This window comes from Myxine glutinosa, chromosome 12, assembly GCF_964187855.1.
Source record: "Myxine glutinosa chromosome 12, kmMyxGlut1.1, whole genome shotgun sequence".
NCBI lineage: Eukaryota > Metazoa > Chordata > Myxini > Myxiniformes > Myxinidae > Myxine > Myxine glutinosa.
Window position 1 is genome coordinate 43366530 of NC_136272.1, and position 15296 is coordinate 43381825.

A 15296-nucleotide genomic window follows, 5' to 3' on the forward strand; every position below is an offset into this window, starting at 1 on the left:
TGTCTCTGATCCTTCTGTATATTATTTTATTATCTTTCCTTCTCCTTGGTTACTTTGAGCATGTAAATAGTAGGAATAAATTTAGTAGTATTTCCAACCTTTTTGTCTTCTTCTTCTTCTTCTTCTTCACATCCGTGTCGCCTTTGTCTTTTCCCTATTGAATAGCTGCGGTGCGATCCGGCCAACGTTTGGGTTCTAATCGGGGAGTAACTGTTCGGTCGCGGGGCCTTCGCTCGGCCCATCATAACATCTAAACCGCGATCAGTAACAATATATATACACACACACACACACACACACACACACACACACACACACACACACACACACACACGAAGGTCGCTACTTTGAATCCTGGGAGGGCTCCGTTCTACCTTCTGAAACCCACATATGGAGTTGACAACGTGTGTGTGTGTGTGAAGGGGGAAAGGTGCGCTAAAAATGATGAAGGTATTGGTGTCGTTGTGTTTTTGAATTGTAAAAAAATATTTTTCGAGCTTTAAAAAACAAAAATTCGTATAAAAGAGTCATTTAGAAATTATTTCACATGTAAGCTGAGGTGTTCGTCACTGACCAAGCACAATAGTGGAGTGAAAACAGCCCAACACCACTTGAGAAGAAAGGTCGGTTTGAAGCCAACCATTCGTGCAATGTCGCACACAAATCTTTCGGCTCCTGCATGTAAATGGAGCATCAAAGATTGTCACAAAAAAAAACTGAGTGAAAATAGCATTTGTTCCTTGTAACTGGGTATAATGCGGTATGTGATGTCCGCGTAGTGCAGAACGTACCGTACACCCAACTGATGATGATCGACTCCCAAAACATCTGCCACAGAAGGGCCACTCCACTCACTGCGAAGCTGTCAATCAGTTGGAATATGTAGATGCCACCCTAAAGAGACCAGAAACCTTCATTTTAATATTCTAACTTAATTTGTCATTCCTTTATTTTTCCAAGTATTCTCATTTTTTTTCACACCCAGCACCATGACTCCTCCATAACATTGAGAACAATTCAACTTGGAAGAGTATCTGTCCCAAGTGACAAGAAAAGCTAGCAAAGGTAGCCTCCTCCTCTCTCTCCCTCCACTTCTCCCCATCCGCCCTCTTTCCATCCTCTCTCTCCCCCACTCCCCTGTCCCTCTCCTCTCCCTCCCACTCCCCAGTCCCTCTACTCTCCCTCCCACTCCCCTGTCCCTCTCCTCTCCCTCCCACTGCCCTGTTCCTCTCCTCTCCCTCCCCTGTCCCTCCACTCTCCCTCCGACTCCCCTGTCCCTCTAATCTCCCTCCCACTCCCCTGTCCCTCTCCTCTCCCTCCCACTCCCCAGTCCCTCCACTCTCCCTCCCACTCCCCGGTCCCTCCCACTCCCCTGTCCCTCTCCTCTCCCTCCCACTCCCCTGTCCCTCTCCTCTCCCTCCCACTCCCCTGTCCCTCTCCTCTCCCTCCCACTCCCCTGTGTCTCTCCTCTCCCTCCCACTCCCCTGTCCCTCTCCTCTCCCACCCACTCCCCTGTCCCTCTTCTCTCCCTCCCACGCCTCTGTCCCTCTCCTCTCCCCCCCACTCCCCGGTTCCTCTCCTCTCCCTCCCACTCCCCTGTCCCTCTCCTCTACCTCCCACTCCCCTGTCCCTCTCCTCTCCCCCCCACTCCCCTGTCCCTCTCCTCTCCCTCCCACTCCCCAGTCCCTCCACTCTCCCTCCCACTCCCCTATCCCTCTCCTCTCCCTCCTACTCCCCTGTCCCTCTCCTCTCCCTCCCACGCCTCTGTCCCTCTCCTCTCCCCCCCCACTCCCCTGTACCTCTACTCTTCCTCCCACTCCCCTGTCCCTCCCCTCTCTCCTTAATGCAGTTAATAATCAAACTGATTCCATATTGTTCCGGTATGTATTACTATACGTTAAAATGTATAATAAAAGTAGAATCCAAAAAGATCACAACTGATGTCCCTGGATGGTGTAAAATAAAATCAGACATACTGTAGCGGCTACCGCTGGGTTTTCACAATCGCCTTGCACCTATCAAGGACGCGGAGCGATCACCATGCCGGGCTCGTCCAGGACGCCCGGGCAGGCCCGCGCTCAACTTGCCAGGCCGCAGCCAGGACGCTGGGCCACGCCCCCTCTCACCTTTCCTGGGCAAACGCTCCGCGATAATATGTATATACTGTATATTGCTGCCCGAGAAAACGGGCTTTTCAGAGTGCCTGAGTGTTTGGTTTGAATAAAGCAACTCGGATGAATTCCAGCTTTTTGTCGCGTCCATTCTTCCGATCGACGTGGGAGCCCCAGCTCCTTCATTGGTGACCTACCGACATGGACACGGCAGTCGCCCTTAAACTGCCTACCTTCTGGGAGGCTCACGCGGCGGTTTGGTTCGCACAGGCGGATTCCCTGTTCGCCCTGCGAGGCATCACGGCCGACGACACCCGCTTCCACCATGTGGTAGCAGCGCTCGGTTCGGCCACCGCGGCCCGCGCCCTGAGCCTCCTCGAGAGCCCACCAGCTGCTGACAAATACGGCGCGATTAAGAAGCTTCTCCTCGACGCTTTCGCCCTCCCATCGGCGGAACGCGCACGGCGCCTGCTCGATCTGCCCGAGCTCGGCGACACGCGCCCTTCCGAGTGAATGGACTACATGCTTTCACTGTTCGGCGAGCACTCTCCAGCATTCCTGTTCCGGGAGCTGTTCCTCCGTCAGCTGCCTAACCCGGTACGCCTCGCCCTGGCAAGCACGACGATCACAGATCCCCAAGCCCTTGCCAGAGAAGCCGACAAGATCTCCGCCGCAGGCCAGCGCATCGCAGCGGCGACATGGGACCCACCGCCGTCCGACGCAACACCCATGGCGCCCGAGCACCCGGCATGGTCGACGACCGAACTGCCGACGCAATTGGCGGCCGCTACACCGAGCCGACCACCTCCAGCACGACGACCGGGGCCTCCACCTGACCAAGCGTGGTGTTACTATCATGCCAGGTTCGGACAGAAGGCCCGGACATGCCGACCCCCGTGCACCTTCGGCAGGCCGGGAAACGGCCGGGCCGGCGTTCATTACCAGCCATGAGCGCCGGCCACACGGGCAACTTACTGTTCATCACGGATAAAGCGTCCGGACGGCGCTTCCTGTGCGACACCGGGCCCAACTGAGCGTCATACCCGCCTCTGACCAGGACAGGCAGGCCGCGGGTTGCGGCCCCTCCTTGGTTGCGGCCAACGGATCGACCATCCGCACCTTCGGCCCGCGCAACGTCACCCTCTGCTTCGGCGGCCAACGCTTTGCTTGGACGTTTGTAACCGCAAACGTGCCCATGGCTCTGCTAGGCGCCGACTTCCTCTGCGCACACGGACTGCTGGTGGACGTCCAACGGCGTCGTTTAATCAACGCCGAAACCTTCAGCTCCCTGGTATGCACATTGAGCAGCTCCGCGCCGACCGAGCTGGCATGCGCCGTCCCGGCGGCGAACGAGTTTGCTCGCCTGCTCACGGAGTTCCCGGCCCTCACGCGGCCGACGTTTTCGGCCGTCGCAGTACGGCATGGGATCGAGCACCACATACCAACCACGGGCCCGCCGGTCTACGCCAGGGCCCGCCGCCTCGACCCAGCCAAGCTCGCCGTGGCGAAGGCCGAATTCGACGTGTTGGAGCACCTCGGCATCGTGCGGCGCTCCGATAGCGCGTGGGCCTCGCCAATGCACATCGTGCCAAAGCCGGGGGGGGGGGTGGATGGCGCCCGTGTGGCGACTACCGCCGTCTCAATGACGCTACCACCCCCCGACAGGTACCCGATCCCGCATATCCAAGACTTCTCCGCCCGTCTGGCGGGACGGGTCATTTTTTCGAAAATTGATCTCATACGGGGATATCACCAGGTACCTGTCAGGGCGGCCGACGTCCCTAAAACGGCAGTCATCACGCCGTTCGGCTTATTCGAATTCTTGCGGATGCCGTTTGGTCTCAAGAACGCGGCTCAGGCGTTCCAGCGCTTGATGGACGGCGTGCTGCGTGACCTGCCGTTCCTTTTCGTTTACCTGGACGACATCCTCGTCGCCAGCACGTCCCGGGCCGAGCACCTCCTCCACCTCCGAACACTGTTCGGGCGCCTCAGCGAGCACGGCCTCATCGTCAACCCGGCCAAATGCCACTTCGGCACGACGGCCGTTGATTTTTTGGGCCACCACATCACCAAGAACGGGGCCGTGCCGCTGCCAACCAAGGTCGAGGCCATCACCACGTTCCCGCGTCCCCGCACCATAAAGGCCCTGCAGGAATTCCTGGGAATGGTGAATTTTTATCACCGCTTCGTGCCCCGCGCTGCTCAACTCATGCGGCCCCTGGGCGTGGACTTTGCGCTTATGGCGGCGGACCAAACCACCGACACCACGGTGCAAGCCCTCCGGGCGGCGGACACGGGCCTCCGCCTGGCCGACATCCCCTTCGCGGACACTGTCCTGCTCTGCGACGTCTCCCAAGGCCAGCCTCGCCCCATCGTGCCCGTCACCTGGCAACGCCGCATCTTCGCCTCCCTCCACGGCCTTTCCCACCCGGGCCGGAAAGCTTCCCAGAAGCTGGTGTCGGCGCGATTCGTCTGGCACGGCCTTCGTCGGGACGTCCGCGATTGGACCAGCACCTGCAAGGCCTGCCAACGGGCCAAGGTCCACCGACACACCCAGGCCCCGCTGGCACCTTTCACCGTGCCCGAACGACGTTTCGACCACGTCAACGTGGATCTGGTGGGCCCCCTCCCCCCGTCACGGGGGTTCACACACCTGCTCACCATGGTGGACAGGACCACCAGGTGGCCGGAGGCCGTTCCCCTCGTCTCCACCACCACCGCCGACGTGGCGCAGGCTTTCATCGCCACCTGGGTCGCCCGCTTCGGCGCACCGGCGGACATCTCGTCAGACCGCGGACCACAGTTCACCTCCGAGCTGTGGGGCGCGGTCGCCCGCAACCTGGGGGTCAAGCTCCACCGTACTACGGCCTACCACCCCCAAGCAAACGGGTTGTGCGAGCGATTCCACCGCTCCATGAAGGCCGCGCTCATGGCCGGCCTTCAAGACGGCGGTTGGGCCGACCGGCTGCCGTGGGTCCTTTTGGGCCTCCGCACGGCCCCCAAGGAGGACCTCCAGGCATCCACCGCCGAGCTTGTCTATGGCCAGGCGCTACACGTCCCGGGCGAATTCGTGCCCGACGCTACCAGTCCCTGGTCCGCAGCTCACCAGCGCTCGGACCTCCAGGAGGCCGCCCGACGGTTTGCCCCCGTGCCAACATCCCACCACGGTGACCCCCAGTCCTACGTCCCCCCAGCACTTCGCACAGCGGAGTATGTTTTTGTGCGTCACGACGCACATCGGGGGCCACTCCGGCCGCCGTACGACGGGCCCTTCCGGGTGCTGCGACGGGACGACAAGTCGTTCGTCATCGACATCGGCGGCAGGTCGGACCGGATTGCGGTGGACCGCCTCAAGCCGGCGCACGTGGACGTCGACCACCCACCACGGGTGGCCCTTCCGCCGCGGCAAGGCCGCCCCCCGTCCACGGTGCCCCCCACTCGACCGCCCACCACCACACCGGACCCCCTCCCATGACCCGCCAGGCGTCACTTCGGCCGGGTCATCAGGACCCCCCTCAAATTGACCCTGCCGGTGCAAGTCGATTCTGGGGGGACGGCTCGCTGGGTTTTCACAATCGCCTTGCACCTATCAAGGACGCGGAGCGATCACCATGCCGGGCTCGTCCAGGACGCCCGGGCAGGCCCGCGCTCAACTTGCCAGGCCTCGGTCGTGACGCCCGGGCAGGCTCGCCCTCAACTTGCCAGGCCGCAGCCAGGACGCTGGGCCACGCCCCCTCTCGCCTTTCCTGGGCAAACGCTCCGGGATAATATGTATATATATTGCTGCCCGAGAAAACGGGCTTTTCAGAGTGCCTGAGTGTTTGGTTTGAATAAAGCAACTCGGATGAATTCCAGCTTTTTGTCGCGTCCATTCTTCCGATCGACGTGGGAGCCCCAGCTCCTTCAATACAATAATTACCTTTAACAGAGTGAAAAAAAGAATTTTTGGAGCCATTTTACCTCGAATCTCACGGAGGATGTTATTTAACTACATAATTTGTAAAAATGGCTTCTTCCTAATTTGGTTAAAATCTCACTTTGGATTTCGACATAATTATTTAGGCCATGAGTTCCGATCATGAAATATGGAATCAGATTTCGAATATGAGCTTTTAATAAGACTACGATACATTATTTAATCTTTCCAGGAGCCAATCACATTGCTCCTAGGCTCGCACCAGCCAATCAGCATAACCACGAACGGACACGGACAGCCATCTCTGTTATATATATATAGGCCTATACATTCGTGTAAATTCCACTTTTCACTCTTGCCATGTCGAACACCACTTGGAAAGTGGACAAGAAGTTGAAGTTTGAGTTGCTTTCTGTTTTCGACATGAATTGTGCTCAAACAACTACGTCACCAGATCGGATGTAATTTGATACTTTTAATGTCCACGTGGGGCTAGGCCTCGTCTAACCCTTATTCAAGATTGAGGCCTGTGTCCATGCATTGTAAATTCGACCGATTTCCTGATAACTTTCAATATTTGGTGTATATTTTTGCCTTGCTGTCTTAAAATTGATAACCCAAGGAACAAGCCTATGATTTAAAGTATTTGTGTGGTCAGGATTATTTTTCCCATTTTTCTGGATGAATGAATGAATGAATGAATGAATGATCGTTTTAAGGCCATTTTCCCCGCTAGAGCGGGGGTTAGCCTTGCGGGCCCCATGACAATCATGGTTCCCTGTTTGAGGCAATGTTTTTATGGCCGGATGCCCTTCCTGACGCCAACCCTTGGTCGCCTCTTCGATGCGCAGGGATACGGTGTACCTATTCTAAACCGGGGTACACACCGCAATGCGCAGGGATACGGTTTCTGGATGTCGTTGAATAAATGTTAAAAGTTTTGAAGATTCTCTTGTTTGATGCAAAACTACTTCCAGCCTCGGCAGCGTAATAGTTGGAGCGTCCGTTCTGATTCTGGGAAATCGGTTCGAACCCCGGCCGAGTCGAACCAAGACCAAGACATTGCAACGGGAATGAAGTGTCCAGAGGGTTGCCCATAACACATGAATGGTTATTTTTTTTAAATCTCCCCGACCCCAAGGTAAATGTAGTGTAAAGATATCACAGCAGGTAATCTTACCGATGTGATGAGGTAGATCCCAAGCAGAAACTTTATGGTGCAGCAAACGATCAAGAAGATGTTCTTACGGAGCTGAGTTCTCAAGGTCTTTGGGAAGAGGTCTGTGAAGGCGGTCACAAATGACTGCACACCGACAAACTGTACAGGAAAATGTAACAGCACCATGAGAATGCAGGCTGATTGACATCTTCCCTTCATCCCAATGTCCAACTCCTTGGCTGTCTAGGGTCCAGTCTAGGTTAGTCTAGTGACGCATGAGGCTGGTTGTGTAGAGGTAGATGCAGCTCTTTTTTTTCCCCTCTCACTAAATTATACTTGGTGGTGTTATGCACTGTTTAATAATGCAAGGGGGAGGAAGGAAGTTGCAAGTTGGGTGCACAAAAGGCCACAGATTTTACAACTGACATTGACAATCTACCACTGGGCAGCTGTTGCATTATCCCAGAAATGTAGGACATAAACTTGAAATGGCATGTGTGCATGAGGAGTCCGAGTGACCTGTGTGTCGAGTCCCAGCAGAATCAGCATGAAGAAAAACAAGGATGCCCAGAGTTGTGAAAGTGGCATGAGTGCCACAGCTTGCGGATACGCGATGAATGCCAGCCCAGGGCCTGCAGGACAAAAATGAGCCTGGTTTTCAGTTGATAACGGTATAGTCAAAATCCAGGGGCTTACACAACTGGATGGATGGATGGATGGATGGATGGAGACTGTGATCACTGCAATGTGAGGATGCAAGGGGACAAGGGGGTGCTGTGGTTTAATGTTAATCTGCACTTTTTGTTCTCTCTCTCTGATGTGCCATGCTCTTCACAAAGTGTCGATGCCACCGAAGCAGATTCCTGAGCGAGGGTTGTTCGGAGTGGTTTGCCATTGCCTTCCCAGCAGTAGTTACGGCAGGAATTTGTAATTTGTTCATGGTGGTGGTCACAGCTCGCCTATTCTTCAGAAGGACATTGTGGGGTCTTTGACGTCCACAAACTAATGCTGGCAGACGGAATGCGAGTTTAACGTCCGTCTGGGGGACGGCACACACATCGATGATTCACCCTGCCTGTGAAATACCAGGATGACAATTTATAGCTGGGTTGGGATTCAAACCCAGGCTAAACAGCTGCAGTGGTGAGAAAAAGTTTGTGAACCCTTTGGAATTTTCTGTATTTGTGCATAAATTTGACCTAAAATATGATCAGATCTTCATTTGCGGCCTAATTATCTCTCTATATTATAAAAGAAAGTTTTTGTTTGTTTGTCTGCACACGCTAATCTCCTGAACGGTGAAAGATAGGAGGAAACCTCCAATACAAAAAATGTCGGGACGGGCCCCGGGAAGGTTTTAGGCTAGGTGGCAAGGCCAGTCGAGGCCCATTTCGCAATTAAAAGCTAAGCTGAATTATAGTAGTCAATCTTCTACGGCCGCGATTAAAAGCTGAATTGTAGTAGTAAATTCATTCAAAAAGAACTAAAAATGTCGGGACGGGCCCCAGGAAGGTTATAGGCTTGGTAGCGAGGCCTGTCGAGGCTGCTTCGGCCAGGCTGGGCCCATTTCACAATTAAAAGCTAAGCTGCATTGTCGTACTCAATCTTCTATGGCCGCGAGTAAAAGCTGAATTATAGTAGTAAATTCATTCAAAAAGAACCCGGGCAATGCCGGGTGCTTTCGTCTAGTTATTATTATTTTATTTTATTATATTTATTTATATATATATATAAAAGAAAGTTTTTGTTAGTTTGGCTGCGCAAGCTAATCTGCTGAACGGTGAAAGATAGGAGGAAACCTCCAATACAAAAAATGTCGTGATGGGCCCCGGGAAGGTTTTAGGCCAGGTGGCGAGGCCGGTCGAGGCCCATTTCACAATTAAAAGCTGAGCTGAATTATAGTAGTCAATCTTCTACGGCCGCGAGTAAAAGCTGAATTATAGTAGTAAATTCATTCAAAAAGAACCAAAAATGTCGGGACGGGCCGGGCCCCGGGAAGGTTATAGGCTAGGTGGCGAGGCTGGTCGAGGCCGCATCGGCTAGGCTGGGCCCATTTCACAATTAAAAGCTGAGCTGAATTATAGTGGTCAATCTTCTATGGCAGCGAGTAAAAGTTGAATTATAGTAGTAAATTCATTTAAAAAGAACCCCGGCAACACCGGGTGGATTCGGCTAATAATACATAAAGAGAGCCTGATTAAAGAAATAGCACAAAAAAATCTACTTTTTAATTTATTTCTTGAGCAAAATGATCCAACATTAAATTTATTTGTCAGAAAAAAAGGTATGTGAACCTCCAGGTGAATCACCTCAATTAAGGGGTTAATTACAGTCAGGTGTTTCAATCAATGGGATGACAATGAGGAGTGAGTTTGGGTGGTCCTGCCCTATATGAAAAACATAAACTTTGTTCGTCACCATCAGAGTCTGGTCTTCACCACAGAGGTTTGTGGAAGTGCGTCATGCCCCGATCAAAAGAGATTTCTGAGGACCTCAGAAAAAGAGTTGTCAATGCTCATCGGTCTGGAAAGGGTTACAAAACCATTTTAAACATGTTGGGCTCCACAAACCCACCGTCAGGCAGATCGTGTACAAATGGAGAAAATGCAACACCATCCTCTTTCCAGGAGAGGTCGCCCAACTAAAATCACTCCCAAGAGTAAGGAGCACAATAATCCAAGAGGTCACAAAGAACCCCAGGGTCTGCAGGCCTCTATTGCATTGGCTAATGTCAGTGTTCATGAGCATCAGGAAAATGGAATCATCATCATCATGACCATCAGGAAAACACTGAACAAGAAGGGTGTGCATAGGAAGACAGCAAGGAGGAAACGACTGCTCTCCAAGAACATTGCAGCCCGTCTCAAGTTTGCCAAATACCACCTGGATGACCCAGAAGACTATTGGACAAATGTTCCATGAACAGATGAGTCGAAAGTGGAACTTTTTGGCTTCAATGAGAAATGTTATGTTTTGCGAAAACCAAGCACTGCATTTCAACATAAGAACCTCATCCCAACTGGGAAGCATGGTGGTGGGAGTATCATGGTTTGGAGCTGCTTTGCTGCCTCAAGACCCGGACGGTTTGCCATCATTAACGGAACCATGAATTCTGGATTGTACCAGAAAATTCTACAGGAGAATGTCAGTGCATCTTTCCATGAGCTGAAGCTTAACAGAAAGTGGGTCATGCAGCAAGACAAAGATCCTAAACACACAAGTAAATCTACATCAGAATGGCTGTAGCAGGAGATTTTGCGTTTTGGAGTGGCCAACTCAAAGTCCAGACCTTAACCCAATTGAAAGGTTATGGCAGAATCGGAAGCGAGCAGTTCCTGCAAGAAAGCCGGAAATATCTGAGTAGAAGCAATTCTGTAAGGATGAATGGATCTAAATTTATCCAGAAATCCAGAAAGTTATAAAGGGTTCACAAACTTTTTCTCACCATTGTAAGAGGCGAGTGTGCCTACCTCTCGGCAATCTAAAGCCTAGGCCATCCTGCTAGCCCCACTTTATTAACGCACAGGTTGTAAACCTGGTGCGTTATAGCGTTTGCCTGGGAATTTCGGGCGCTCAAAAGTGAAGCTAGTTTCTGTCACCCATTTCTGTCGCTCATTTCTGTCGCTCAGATGTGTAAACATGACGTCATCAAATCTATATTTATAGGATAGGTTATAGGAGATATATATGTTATAGGATAGGAATATAGGACCCAAATGACCCAGAGGACCCAAATGACCCAGAGGACCCAAATGACCCAGAGGACCCAAATGACCCAGAGGACCCAAATGACCCAGAGGACCCAAATGACCCAGAGGACCCAAATGACCCAGAGGACCCAAATGACCCAGAGGACCCAAATGACCCAGAGGACCCAGAGGACCCAAATGACCCAAATGACCCAGAGGACCCAAATGACCCAGAGGACCCAAATGACCCAGAGGACCCAAATGACCCAAATGACCCAGAGGACCCAAATGACCCAGATGACCCAAATGACCCAGAGGACCCAGAGGACCCAAATGACCCAGAGGACCCAAATGACCCAGAGGACCCAAATGACCCAGAGGACCCAAATGACCCAGAGGACCCAAATGACCCAAATGACCCAGAGGACCCAAATGACCCAGAGGACCCAAATGACCCAGAGGACCCAAATGACCCAGAGGACCCAAATGACCCAAATGACCCAGAGGACCCAAATGACCCAGAGACCCCAAATGACCCAGATGACCCAGAGGACCCAAATGACCCAGAGGACCCAAATGACCCAGAGGACCCAAATGACCCAGAGGACCCAAATGACCCAGAGGACCCAAATGACCCAGAGGACCCAAATGACCCAGAGGACCCAAATGACCCAGAGGACCCAAATGACCCAGAGGACCCAGAGGACCCAAATGACCCAGAGGACCCAAATGACCCAGAGGACCCAAATGACCCAGAGGACCCAAATGACCCAGAGGACCCAAATGACCCAGAGGACCCAAATGACCCAGAGGACCCAAATGACCCAGAGGACCCAAATGACCCAAATGACCCAGAGGACCCAAATGACCCAGAGGACCCAAATGACCCAGAGGACCCAGAGGACCCAGAGGACCCAAATGACCCAGAGGACCCAAATGACCCAGAGGACCCAGAGGACCCAAATGACCCAAATGACCCAGAGGACCCAGAGGACCCAAATGACCCAGAGGACCCAAATGACCCAGAGGACCCAAATGACCCAGAGGACCCAAATGACCCAGAGGACCCAGAGGACCCAAATGACCCAGAGGACCCAAATGACCCAGAGGACCCAAATGACCCAGAGGACCCAAATGACCCAGAGGACCCAAATGACCCAGAGGACCCAAATGACCCAGAGGACCCAAATGACCCAGAGGACCCAAATGACCCAGAGGACCCAAATGACCCAGAGGACCCAAATGACCCAGAGGACCCAAATGACCCAGAGGACCCAAATGACCCAGAGGACCCAGAGGACCCAGAGGACCCAAATGACCCAGAGGACCCAAATGACCCAGAGGACCCAAATGACCCAGAGGACTCAAATGACCCAGAGGACCCAAATGACCCAGAGGACCCAAATGACCCAGAGGACCCAAATGACCCAGAGGACCCAAATGACCCAGAGGACCCAAATGACCCAGAGGACCCAGAGGACCCAAATGACCCAGAGGACCCAAATGACCCAAATGACCCAAATGACCCAGAGGACCCAAATGACCCAGAGGACCCAGAGGACCCAGAGGACCCAAATGACCCAGAGGACCCAAATGACCCAGAGGACCCAGAGGACCCAAATGACCCAGAGGACCCAGAGGACCCAGAGGACCCAAATGCCCCAGAGGACCCAAATGACCCAAATGACCCAAATGACCCAGAGGACCCAAATGACCCAGAGGACCCAAATGACCCAAATGACCCAGAGGACCCAAATGACCCAGAGGACCCAAATGACCCAGAGGACCCAAATGACCCAGAGGACCCAAATGACCCAGAGGACCCAAATTCTATGTATGTTTCTATGATGATGTATGTTTTGGTGAAAGTACATAATGTGAATACTAGTAGCAATTTTACAAAAACCATGGCATAATTTCAAATCTTGACCCGAGATGATAATTATGCTACATCATAATTTCCATGTGCCAACCTGGGCGGAATCCAAGTGGATTCACTTGTTGTTCTACAAAAGCAAAAAAAAAAGACCCCAGGCTGACGTTTGTGGAGTGGTTGTGGCATCAAAACCTTCTGGAATTTTCAAATTGTGGCAAGTATTGTTTCGCATTTTGTAATGAAGCTTCTAGAAAATGAATTGTCAAACCAAAATAAATGTATGACTTTTTATATGAAAAGGTCAAGGCACATGGACAGTCAAACAATGTCTGTTATTTAAATAATACGGACAGAGAAACATGTGGACAAAGAACACAACACATTGCATTTTGAGATGAGTGGCAGCACTTGGGGAAGGAGGAAATGTTTTATTTTTGTAATTGGGCTAGGGGAGGTCATGTGATGAAAAAGATGGAGACAGCTGCAAACTGAAAGAAAAAACTGGAAACTTGGAGAGGTGGGCTTGGGGAGGGTTAACAAGGGTAGAGAATATCATGGTTTTGGGTGGGGGAGACCTGGAGGGACCTGGAGGGAAGCTGTCTTGAAGACCTGGAGGGAAGAATGAGAATGAAATTGGTTCCACTGGTGGGATAAAAGAGGAACTAATGAGTGTATCTGAGCAATGTCTGCAAGGAGAGAAGAGTATGCTGCACACCTCTCTGAAGTATTAGGAAGGTTGTGGCAGAGGGTGGAGTTGTCAGCAAATCGATAAAGATAGTTTTCTATAGAGTCAGAGAGATTGTTCATGAAGATTAGGAATAGGACTGGGTCCAGAACACTGCTTTGGGGCACTCCAGCCTTGACGAGGAGAGCTGAAAGCAGGTAGATACTCCAGAGATAGGCCTATCAAGGTGCCACCTGGTTCTAGAGGAGGGAGACAGGTTTGTAAGTGCAATCTTGAGATTGGTCACATGTTGTTTTCTGGCTCCCCTGAGAGTTGGCACTCTTGTTGTTGGCTTTGTGAAATGATCTGTTGTTTCAGTTGGATTTGCTTCCCAGGAAGATAAGGCGAGTTGTTTCAAGAAAAATGCCTCGCTACAGAATTCAGTGTACTGTGGCGGACACAAAAGCCCACTGGCGTGGTGACATCATTCCACGCACCAAGTGGGCGGTGGCCACGTCCGAGGGGTAGGCGTGGCCTCATGAGAGACACCGGGCGCCCAGCCCGGAGCGGTACAGTGTTACAGTGTAGTCTTGAATAAAGGCGTTTATATGTTACCGCTTGTCCGTTTCCTCCTTGCTCACAAGCAGCGCGCGTAACGCCGCGCTTTATTGGTGACCCTCGACGTTGGATCTGCCGGAGCGATCCTTCCACACGCGACGCCATCGCCATGGCCGCCTTCGTCAAACTTCCGGAATTTTGGGAGGCTCAGGCCGAAGTCTGGTTCGTCCAGGCCGAAGCCCAATTTCAGCTTCGGCACCTCACCGGCGATGACACGCGCTACTGCCACGTCGTCGCCTCCCTCGGGCCCGGCACGGCCGCTCGAGTTGTGTCCGTCCTTCGCCACCCACCGGACGGCCACAAGTACGAGGCACTCAAGCGGCTACTCCTAGCCACGTTCAGACTCACGGACGACGCACGGGCCGACCGCCTCCTGGATCTCCCCGAGCTCGGTGAGACGCGCCCGTCGGTCCGAATGGACCATATGCTGTCACTGTTGGGCGACGAAGCCCCCGGTTCGCTATTCCGGGCGCTTTTCCGTCGCCAACTTCCAGCGCAGGTTCGCCTCGCGTTGGCCGGGACCGGGCTAACGGAACCCCGAGCATTGGCGGCCGAGGCGGACAAGTACTTCGCCGCTTCGGACACGCGGGCGAGCGTTGGCGTGGCCGTCACGGCCTTCGACGCTGCTGTTCCACAGCATCATCTTCTACAGCACGCTGATGTTCCACAGCATCATCTTCTACAGCACGCTGATGTTCCACAGCATCATCTTCTACAGCACGCTGATGTTCCACAGCATCATCTTCTACAGCACGCTGTGGTTCAGCAGCATGCTGATACGCACCTCGTGAACGCCGCCACGCCCCGCCCACCGCCGCGGCGAAAACCGCCACCGCGGGGAAACCCGTCGACTCCACCGGCCTGGCGGAGCCAGCCGCGCTCCTCCAGCTCCACCACCTGGTGCTGGTTCCACGCCAAGTTCGGCCACGAAGCTCGGCGGTGTCATCCGCCGTGCTCCTTCAACGGGTCGGGAAACGCCCGGGCCGGCGCTCAATTGTGGCGATGAGCGCCGGCCGTTCGAGCAGCCTGCTGTTCATAACGGACACCTTCTCCGGGCGCCGTTACCTGTGCGACACGGGAGCACAGGTGAGTGTCATTCCCGCCGGCATGTCAGACAAGCACGCCGCGGGTGGGGGCCCCGCGCTGCTTGCCGCGAACGGGACGCCCATCCGTACGTACGGAAAACGCTGCCTCTCTCTGCGGTTTGGAGGGCAGGTTTTCCGATGGACGTTCGTCACCGCCGACGTGCCCATGGCACTGCTT

General features: G+C 53.3%; 1 protein-coding gene across 3 annotated transcripts in view; it reads right to left on the minus strand.

Moving 5' to 3' along the window:
* Positions 1-15296, minus strand: part of LOC137437895 (sodium- and chloride-dependent creatine transporter 1-like) — a 115437-nt gene that overhangs the window by 20604 nt on the left and 79537 nt on the right. For all 3 annotated transcript variants that reach the window (XR_013621086.1, XM_068132607.2, XM_078766766.1), the window contains exons 9-12: positions 7706-7818; positions 7208-7345; positions 792-894; positions 575-675 (exon numbers count right to left, since the gene is read on the minus strand). Coding sequence is in view for 2 of the 3 variants with exons in the window: in XM_068132607.2 (XP_067988708.1) it covers positions 575-675; positions 792-894; positions 7208-7345; positions 7706-7818 (455 nt within the window). In the remaining variant the exon portion in view is untranslated. The remainder of the gene's footprint in view (positions 1-574; positions 676-791; positions 895-7207; positions 7346-7705; positions 7819-15296) is intronic.